At 39.6% G+C, this 11,419-nt stretch overlaps 1 protein-coding gene across 1 annotated transcript; it reads left to right on the top strand.

Annotated features, from left to right (window-relative positions):
• The first annotated feature begins 8,791 nt into the window (after positions 1-8,791).
• Positions 8,792-10,972, top strand: LOC128502233 (proprotein convertase subtilisin/kexin type 4-like). Its single transcript, XM_053471989.1, has one exon. The coding sequence runs from the start codon at positions 8,792-8,794 to the stop codon at positions 10,970-10,972; it is 2,181 nt and encodes a 726-aa protein (XP_053327964.1).
• Positions 10,973-11,419: the final 447 nt, after the last annotated feature.

The following is an 11,419-nucleotide window of genomic DNA, read 5'->3' as shown; positions in this document are numbered from 1 at the left end:
GATACTTCTTGCTCCTGACACTCTGCTTGAAGCAGCCAACTAACGGCAGGAAAGCACTTCCTTGAAATCAATGGGAGCCCGTCCCATTCATGCACACAGACCCCCACCTGCAGTATTCATGTAGCCAGACTGGGGGTATGTATAGCGCATGCGTAGAGATGTGACCAGGTGAACACGTCTCCTGCACGAAAATACCTGGGAGGTAGGGGGACACCATGACAATGTAAAGGGGCCGTGCAGCTGTATATTACAGTGCATATGATAGCTGCTGTCTCAGTGTATCACATCTGAAAAAAGATCGCTCACAAAAAGTGAGCCCTTTATCACTCCCATCACTCCTGTGTTCCAATGGCCCTTTATCACTCCCATCACTCCTGTGTTCCAATGGCCCTTTATCACTCCCATCACTCCTGTGTTCCAATGGCCCTTTATCACTCCCATCACTCCTGTGTTCCAATAGGACTCTGTGTTCGCTGATCCAAGTTTAAGTTTAAAGACTTAATGATCATTAGAAAACCCTTTAGCAAATATGTTACAGCTAGAAATGTCCTTCTTTCCCATGAAAACAGTTAAGTGACCCCAAACTTATATATATATATATATATATATATATATATATATATATACATACATATACATACATACATACATACACACACAGCTATACATACATCCTACTGTTGAAAAGATATATATATTAATTTTATATTGCAATCAATTAAAAAAACACAGCCTTATCATTTTACATTAGTTATTCCCAAAAATAAAGGCTTCAATAGTTACAATAAGAAATACACTGAAAAAACCTAAACTTTAGCACCATGTATGAACAAAAAAACACAGCACAGCATTCAGAGACTTACACATACGAACCGTGACTGCGACAGGTCTGATAAAGGCACTTTAGGAGCAGATGAAGCCTCTGTGACTGCAAAGGGTGAAGAAGCGATAAGCGAAAGTGTGCACGGAATGTGTTCCAAGTGATCAGAGCGGCTAGGAGAAAGGGGAAGTGTATAGCTGGGTGGAGATGGAGGGAGAAAAGGTGGATCTCAATAAACTAGTTTATAGATGAATGCACCAAAAATGCAGTAGCTGGTTGCAGGCTCGTAAACTGCTAACCTGCTGCAAAGGTTGTAAGTTTCCATGTCTCGGTGGATTTAATCTCTGTGGGATCCCCACAGTGTTTATCATTTGCTTGCACCTGCTGGAGGCAGTCCTTAAACTTCCATGGGGTTAGGTTACAGATCAACTCAACCGGTTTCAGTCTGATTGTAACATGGGAACCAAACACACATGTTGAGTTATGCGTGTGTATTTTGTTGCTGGGTTATGTGTGTATTTTTTTTGTTGGGTTATGTGTGTATTTTTTTTGTTGGGTTATGTGTGTATTTTTTTTGTTGGGTTATGTGTGTATTTTTCTGTTCGTTTATGTGTGTATTTTTTTTGTTGGGTTATGTGTGTATTTTTCTGTTGGGTTATGTGTGTATTTTTTTTGTTGGGTTATGTGTATATTTTGTTTGTTCGTTTATGTGTGTATTTTTTTTGTTGGGTTATGTGTGTATTTTTTTGTTGGGTTATGTGTGTATTTTTCTGTTGGGTTATGTGTGTATTTTTCTGTTGGGTTATGTGTGTATTTTTTTTGTTGGGTTATGTGTGTATTTTTCTGTTGGGTTATGGGTGTATTTTTCTGTTGGGTTATGTGTGTATTTTTTTTGTTGGGTTATGTGTGTATTTTTCTGTTGGGTTATGGGTGTATTTTTCTGTTGGGTTATGTGTGTATTTTTCTGTTGGGTTATGTGTGTATTTTTCTGTTGGGTTATGTGTGTATTTTTCTGTTGGGTTATGTGTGTATTTTTTTTGTTGGGTTATGTGTGTATTTTTTTGTTGGGTTATGTGTGTATTTTTCTGTTGGGTTATGTGTGTATTTTTTTTGTTGGGTTATGTGTGTATTTTTCTGTTGGGTTATGTGTGTATTTTTTGTTGGGTTATGTGTCATGCCATTTTTTTTAGTGAATATGGTATGTTTATTCATTTGGCACATGTTCATAACACAGAACAATCAAAACGTTTCAATTATCGTTAAAAGATCGTACGTGAGCACGTCAGGTTGTAACGTTTGATGCATTAGTGTCACGTTGTCTCAATGCTCGAGAATATCGATAGTTACAATAAGAAACACACTGAAAACCGAGAACATCACTCAAATAAGATAACAGAATTTAAATTAATCACTCGTCAATATCATTAACCGAAAAATGCACTCCTGAAAAAAAGAAAAAAAAAAACAAAACATTCAGTTTGGTCACTTTTGGTGGTATCTCTGGATTTATTTCACTAAGCTATTAATAATTCCCCCGAGGAGGGTTTCTGCGTGACATTTGCAGGACATTTGGGAGATATGCTCACTGCACTGTATCCTTACATTGTACCCAATACACACGCTGCCACCCTCCCGGTCTTTGCCTGCTCTTACCCAAAAAAGCAAGACACTCGGGAGGTGTCCATTCCTACTAAGAAAATTAACGGGAAAATAAAGATCCTTCACCTGCATTTAAATACACAACATTGCCCTTATTTTGGGTTCATTGAACTTTAGTCTTTGTTATTTTCCAAGCTGGGTATCCATCAAAATTCCAGAGTTATTTTATGGGCCGTGGTTTAAACTGGCTTGATGACACGTTCACAAAGCCGCAGTGACATGTATCGTGCGCGAAGTGATGTCATCGGCCGCACCAAAAAGCATCACCACCCTTCAAAGCACACTTTTCTGAGCACCGTCCTGGGTTTGTATTCTGTAGGATGCTCTAGGGATAGGCTAACCGGTCTGTGTTACTCTGATACAAATCTCTGCTCTCTCTCATCTGGCTGCAGACTAGGAATCTGCCAGCCTATACCTAAAAACCCTGGGCATTAGCCTTCACATACACGTCTCTCCCACCTTCGCTCTATTATAAAAACTAACGCTATGCCATTCCAGAGGAATAACACTGGCTTTATAACAAAGGCAACGCCAGATATTTAAAAAGCTACAACCGGCCTCGCTGCGGGGTCACTGAACTCACAATGGCTTTTAGCAGCGTACTTTCTCAAGTCAAAAAACCCATTAAAATTCCTGTATTCTTTTATTGATTGACCTATACCTTGGATTTGGTGTGAAGGATAGCAGAAAGTAGAGTAGAGAGCAGAGAGCGTGACGCACCAGCCATGATTATCTGCTTCCGTGTGTATACAGCCCATGTTTTAGATACCATTGATTTGGGGGATTAAAAAGACATCGATGCTATCTATCTGGTCTCCGGTGCTCTCTCAGTTGGTCCCAGGCTGTCACATGACGTCATGGGCCGCAGTGATATTGGGAACTATATTAGGATTAATGTATTTTACAAATATTTACAAATACACATGCAAGGTTTGTAAGGGTGTTTTTGCGGGGTTTTATAAGACGTACGAGAGATCTCTATACATATTGCACTTGTATGTGTCTAATCAGGGGATGTTGGCAAACATAAATTGGGTCATTGTCCATAAGTGAGCCCTACAACATAGAATAAATCTAAGAAAAATTTACAAAAAATTCGTTTTTTTTGTTTTGTTCTTGCATAGGTTTTTTACATACGAGCACTCACAATAATTTTTTTGTATGTTTTTATGATTTTTTGCAGCTACATGAAAAAGGGGAATCTTAATTATAGCCAAATGAGGTAAAAATGGCAATACAGAATATAGGGTGCTAAAAACCATAGTTACTGAAGGGGTTATGGCCTATAGGAAGAGTTTGCCTGGCCCTATATGTTGCATCCTCAGAGATATCTGAATATTAAAGTATGCAGCTTCCAGGGCCAATTTACCCTTTCTAGCCAGAGGAATGTGAGAGTGCTGGCCCTTCATGATTGATAGTAAATTCTCCTTCTAACGTTCCATTTAGTGACCAGACAAGTGATGTCCGGTTCATGAACGTATCGTTCTTTTGAACCGATTCTTTTCAATGACCCGGGTGAATCGGTTCAGTAGACTGAACGATTCATTTGTAACAGTTCAGTCTGTGAATCATGAAGTGCAGTTCTAACATGATCCTAGAGTGAGTCATCTGCGCGGAACACAGACAGACTCTGGGATCAGATTACAGCTCATCGATTCTTTCAGAGACTCGTTCAGAGACGCTCTGATTCATCAGTTCATTGATTATAAAGCAGCTCTAAGCTATCAGTATACAGCACACTGACACAATACTTTTATAAATACATACATGATTAATCTTCACTGCCCCCAGGATTTAGATTCCCCATAGTTTGCCCCCTTTACCTCTAACTGCACCTTAAGTTAACATTAAATTAATTCAATTTATGCCTTATATCCCCAGATATGCCACTCCGCCCTCCCCAGATATACCTTATGCCACCAGATATACCCTATGCCACCAGATATACCCCTGTGTCCCCTCAAATATGCCTTATACCCCCTGCCCCTCACCTTATATTCGATAAAAACAATAAAAATGTGACTCACTGCCCTACCATTATTGTGTTTTACATAAATGTGGGTCCATCTCCTTAACCTTTCTCTCCGTCCTGTGCACTTCACCTTCTTTCTGATTCTTTCTTTAACCATTTCCCCCTTCCCAAGGGTTAATTTAAGAAGTGTGTCCCACATTGAGAATGTGTGTCTATATATATACATCCCCCCAGCCCCACTGTCATCAATTTAACAAGCATTTTATATGTATCCTATGACTCTATGAGGAGTTATATGGTTGAAAGAATTGTTCATCCAAGCATTGTGATCGTCTACATTGAAGTTCCTGCCTCCAAACCAAACGTGAGCTGCACTATTCTGTAAGCACAGGGTTTAGCCAACGGTTTCCTTTACCCCTTAGGGGTTCACAAGAGAGAGGAAAAACTGGGTCAAACACACATCTACATGAGCTTTTCGTAATATAATGGTTTCTATCATTTCATAACAAACAATTAACATACCTTAGGTTCATACAAAATGAGACTCAGAGGAGATGCCACAGGCACCGTTGGCTCAGATCTGTGTTATGATGAAGTCCACAAGAGAGTAGGCATCCTGGCTAAGGAGACAACTCCATCCTACTCAAAGGGGAACCCATTCATTGCACACTTCAGTTCAATTAACCTAATATGCATGGTCAACTAATATTATTTTATGTCCCATGAAATGCCACCGACTTTAGGTTAAGGTGAACATTTAAAAAAAAAATTATTTTTTTTTAACTGTCATTACAAAATCCTATGGTTAATTTATTAAGTAACATGATTACTTTGCATTATTATGATGTTTATCTCAGCTATTCTTGTAAAGTATTTGCTCAGCTGCACAACGAGTCAAACGGGAGTTAATATATGCATGTAATCAACCATTCACAATCGAGTGGGCGGGGTTATCTGGCTAACGCAATAACAAAGGCACAAATGAAAAGCTAAAAGCTAAAAGAAAAAAGAACCCAAGGTTAGCTGGTTTGAGCAGCAGACGCTGAAGAGAAGGGAGAAAAGACAGCCTGATATGGTTCCCACAGACCCCCTCTAAGATAGTTTTCAGCAGCTCTTTGGGAACGAATATTTTATCCCTTTCGAAGCCAAATGAGGCATGGTGGGCTACAGAACAATTTCCCTTCTTAATGATATAAAAATATATGCAGCCATCCTAGCTCAGAGGAGTAAAAAAAAAACCCTCAGTTATACCCGCATATCAAATAGGTTATGTTCTAAAAAGATCAAAATACAAGAAGATGAAGTGATATTTTAAATTTAACAGAGAAAAATAGATGCTCCCCTCGCTTACCCTGTCATTAGATGCCGAGAAGGCCTTTGACAGGGTGGGTGGGAGATTTCTTAATAAAACAATAATATTCAGCAATAATGGCATTGTATTTTCCCTCATCAGCTAGAACTGTGGCCCCCAGCATATGCTCTAATTGCTTTCATCTAATATGACTATTGAATCATCAGCAATTAATATAAGAAATAATCGAAAAATACAAGGTAAGAAATAATCGAAATATAAAAGGATTCCCAAACAGTAAAGATAGTGTAAAAAATGATCTTCATGCATCATCATCTTTTGCCTTATTTATTGAAAGAGATTGAAGATTATAGGAAAATCACAAAATATAAATTACGCACAAATAAATCAGTCGTACAAACTAAAAACATAGATGATATTTAGGTATAACGTTTACAGAAAATCTGATGGAAAAGAATTTCTTGAAAATAATTTAAAGATACAAATTATTAAAGGAATTGAGGCATTTAGATATAATAAAAACCTCAAAATCTTATACTGTTCCTAATGGACGTATTTTATTATTGTTTTTAAGGATGGTAAAAAAAAACTAAAAGATGTTAAGTTCATTAATAGTCATAAAGAACATGTAATCAATATATCTTTAATAGGTAACTAGATTTGGATCAATATATACATATACAGGACAGTCGCTCGGGGAACATCTCTTTGTCTACACTAAATAAGTTAACTTCCATCTTTTGTGGTGATGAAGTTGGTTTTTTGGACCTAAACATTTATGTTGTAAATTCTAATTTAAAGACCTTGAAATCAGTCGATGTAAATAGTTACATTAATTATAGTAAAAAAAAGAAACTGTACGAATAAAAAACAATATGTCAAACAAGCCCAAACAATTAAGAATTCTTTTATTGAAAAGAAGTATGATCCAGAAAGATCTTTTATATGTTGAACGCAAGAAAAAAGATCAGCGGAGAATGAGAAGCATTCCTCTTGTTTGAAATTATAACGGAGCAGGTGAGAAAATGAAAAGGATTATTAAGCGTCATTGGCATCTCCTGAGGAAGGATGATGACTTAAGAGATATTTTGGAAGAACATCCCAATATAGTTTTTAGAGGGGCACCTAAAGGGAAATTAGTGAGGAGCTACTTAAAAGAGCTATGTGTGTGCGAGTGAAGTATTCACCGTAAGCAGACATGGAAGTTGTTAACCCATTAAAACTGCTAGTTTACCCCTTTGTTTTTATAGTGACTTCGCTATCAATACGTGGCTTGTGACTAAAAGTCCGATGAACAGTTATCAATGATTATATTAATTCCACCTGTCTTGTGTTATTATAGATGTATTATAAATGTATGAAACGGATCAGGATTTTGTGTCGTTTTTCTTCTTAATAAAATTCCATGAACCCTGGTTGTACCTTTTTCTTCCCAAAGCTTCTGATTATGTCTCTTAATTAATGATGTCGCTGGTTGAAGAGTTGGGGCTTGCCTGATGCGCAGTGTATGATGTATGTTGTATGCATCTCTTCATTGCATAGTGTGATAGTTATGTACGGTGGTTTTATTGCCCATTGGGATAACACAAAATGTGTCCCCTACATTGCGATCGTCCACAAGGAGTTCACGGTATGTCTGGAGCCGCTGCTGTTACAATGTTATGTCACAAAATGACTGAGCTGAAACCGGATGGTAACAAGAAAGTAGGTTTTTGAACCCTTGCAAGAAAAAAACACGTATTTGTTACAAGCAGAAAAAGAATAACTCGTAGCCTGATGGTCTACTCATTAAGTAGGTGTTTAAGGTACCAGAACCTGCATAAGTACACACTCCTATGAAAAGCGCTTTGGGCATGCGCACGTTGACGATTGAAACACATAATATAGGCATTTAGATTAATGTTAGTGTATATTCTCATTAAAATTAGGTCATCATGGAGGACCTTGTGGATCCCACAGGTGACCGTCCCCAGGGTTATATATGTGTGTGTATGCATTAGCTAACACTGTATCACACTGGGAAAAAAAAGAGATCATTAAATCATATTTAATTTTGTACAGGTAACATAGGAATAGAGTTTGACTGCAGACTCCGACCTTAATCAGTCCTTGGTCGCATCTTCACTCAGTCGTCGGGATAACAATATGCCGATCCCGTTCTTATCCCAAGACCTTGCTAGGACATACAGCTACATGCCATGGATTTGATGTTTTTATATCCGGAGCCATCTTGTTCAGTGTTCAAGGGTTGACCCTGCGACTGCTTGTCTTCTCGTGCCCTTTCTACCCAATTTTTAACCCTTAATCAGGTCGCTTCTTTAAATGTCACCTTATTACTCTGTTACTTTATTACTCTTAGATTCTCTTGATAAGAGTCCCCAAGAGTTTTGTTTATATTACCACTTATGAAATACTTGGCATTCTCTCTCTCTCTCTCTCTCTCTCTCTCTCTATGAGGTCACATAGAACTGTCTCTGAAAACAAATGTTGTCCATTAAAATGACATGAAATGCATCAGAAATACAGCACAGGCATCATTAATGTTATAAATGACTGAATGATTGTAGCTGAAAAGAGGCTCTTTATCACTCCCATCATTCCTGCGTTCCAACGGCACGTTGTGTTTGCTAATCCAAGTTTAACTTTAAAAGGCTAATCAATCGTTAGAAAACCCCTTTGCAATTGTTATTTTCCAAGTGAACCCATATTTTAGAATGGTAGTCTGTGTGTGATTATATATATAATGTGTGTGTTTGTGCATATATACCGTGTGTATATATATATATATATATATATATATATATATATATATATACATATATATATATATATATCACACTGGTTCAAAATTATATACTGACATTAAAACTGTAAGCATTTTCTAGCCGGCTTGTCGCTGAGAGTTCCGAGCCCCGCCCTGCTATTGTGATGTAACATATGTGCCACGCCCTTCTACTGTGACATAGTGTAGGTTATAAAAGCACTGGCCGTTAGGCCAACAGATGCTTTTGTAAGCTGACAGTACAAGATGAGGAGCATAGCTCTGGTTTTCGTTGTTACTGTTCTGATCCATGTGATCTTTACTTTGGAGATTTACACAAATAGCTGGGCTGTGCACATACCCGATGGCTCTGTAGAGGCAGAACGTATTGCACAGAAATTCGGTTTCATCAACCTTGGGCAGGTGGTGCTTGGCAGTGATTTCTACCATCTATCTCATCGTGGCATTCAAAGGAAATCCTTCAGCCCTCACTGGGGTAGAAATATTCAACTGAAAAAAGAACCCAAGGTTAGCTGGTTTAAGCAGCAGACGCTGAAGAGAAGGGAGAAAAGACAGCCTGATATGGTTCCCACAGACCCCCTCTTCAGCTTGCAGTGGTACCTGGGTAAAAATCTTGACTTAGGCATCCAGGCTGCTTGGAACCGTGGATATACCGGACGAGGCGTGGTGGTGAGCGTTCTGGATGATGGGCTTGAAAAGGACCACCCCGATCTCGCATTAAACTATGATCCGGAAGCGAGTTATGATTTTAATGACGACGATCCTGACCCTCAGCCCCGATATAACTCATCTAATGAGAAGAACCACGGGACCCGCTGTGCAGGCGTGGTGGCTGCGGTTGCCAATAATGATATCTGCGGCGCTGGAGTAGCATACAACGCTAGAATAGGAGGTGTGCGAATGCTGGATGGGATAGTCACAGACATTGTTCAAGCTCAGTCGTTGAGTTTTAACCCACAGCATATTGACATTTATAGCGCCAGCTGGGGTCCCCCTGATGATGGAATGTTACTGGATGGACCAGATGAGTTGTCTTCTGAGGCTTTTTACAAAGGAATACTAAATGGCCGCCGTGGCCTTGGATCTATCTTTGTTTGGGCATCTGGAAACGGTGGCAGGAATGACAACTGCAACAGTGACGGCTTCTCCAACAGTATCTACACTATTGCTGTTGGGGGTGTCCCCAAACGTGGAACAGTCCCTTGGTACAGTGAGGCGTGTGCATGCAAACTTACAAGCGCTTACAGCAGCAGTGGTGGTGAGGAAGAGACTTTTATCACCACTGATATACGCCACACGTGTACAGATCAACACACCGGGACTTCAGCCGCCACTGCACTTGTTGCCGGGATCCTTGCTTTGGCATTGGAGGCAAACCCAGCTCTTACATGGAGGGATATACAACATATCGTGGTAAGAGCGTCCAGTCCTGCCCACCTAATGGCTGATGATTGGGTCATAAATGGAGTGGGAAGAAAAGTGAGCCACTTTTTCGGCTACGGACTCTTGCATGCTGGACGAGTAGTGGAGCTGGCCGAAACATGGGAGACAACGCAGCCTCAAAGAAAGTGCCTCATAACAATTGTGAGCACCCCCAAAAGAGTGCATTCAGATCTGATTTTGACTTACAATGTCACTGCCTGTTCTGGGTCCCCCAATCACATAATATCCCTGGAGCATGTCCAAGCCCAAATGTCCCTCAGCTACAGTCGCAGAGGTGACCTGGAAATCTATCTTACCAGTCCTATGGGCACCCGTTCTGTGCTGATGGGCAAGAGACCACATGATACCAGCACTGATGGGTACAGAGATTGGTCCTTCATGACCACACAATCTTGGGATGAAAATCCATTGGGCCTTTGGACCTTAGAATTTAGGAACAGAGGAAGCTACACCAACCACGGATTTCTACGTCACGTCACGTTGATTTTGTACGGGACAGATGAACACATGATGTCCAGGAAAATCAAGAAGTCTGTCATGAGAAAGTGTCTGAGGCGGGATAGAAATGGGTCGTGCATAGAATGTTTGGCACCATATTATACCTTTGGAAAGCTCTGTCTATCTTACTGCCCTGCCAAATACTTTAAGTCTACGCAGAGAGCGGAGGTGTCAGAGCCCAGCAGCTTTCACCTTGTTCGTTCTTGTGCCGCTTGCCACCCATCCTGCTTTACGTGTAAAGGGTCGTCTGCCAATAATTGCACTTCCTGTTCCCCTTTATACGAATATAATGGAAAAGACAACTCATGCGTAAGCTCTGACTCCCCAAGTGTAGACTTACAGAACGCCTCATTCATCCGGATCCCTCAAACGACATTAGTGGCAGTGATAATGAGTGCGGCCATTGTAATGGTTATGGGAGCGCTGATGGTTTTCATTCACTGGTATCTACGAAAAAGATCACGAGTAGACCCCAGTCCCGTCTGATGGGCAACCACCGTGCTCTAAATCAGATCTGGAATCTGCGCAGGGACCCAACCTGACGCGGATAGCACTGTTACACCAATAAAATTCCTTTTACTATTTGGCAAAAATACCTTTTCCTTGCTATATTTTACAAATTTAGATTTTAAGTACCTGGAAATTTTATGTTGAATAATAAAACAATTAAACCGTGCTCGCATGCTTGAAGGAAAAGCTTAGACCGATCTCAGATTTCATATCTTGTGTGGATTCCAAAACAAGAATCAAGCATTCTATAGCAATGCACATTGATTAAAGATTGGAAATACATCATTTTTATGTGACTTAATGTCACCACTGACATGTTTTTTTTTTTTTTGCATTTAAGTGACTTAAAAGTTATGTAATAGCCCAGAGGCTATTCCACTTTACATCACACGTAATCATACAGAAAAATATTTTGTTATATCT

The sequence above is a fragment of the Spea bombifrons genome, chromosome 7, assembly GCF_027358695.1.
Source record: "Spea bombifrons isolate aSpeBom1 chromosome 7, aSpeBom1.2.pri, whole genome shotgun sequence".
Lineage (NCBI taxonomy): Eukaryota > Metazoa > Chordata > Amphibia > Anura > Pelobatidae > Spea > Spea bombifrons.
The sequence above is the reverse complement of the archived record's forward strand: the minus strand, read 5'-3'. Positions and strand labels throughout refer to the sequence as shown.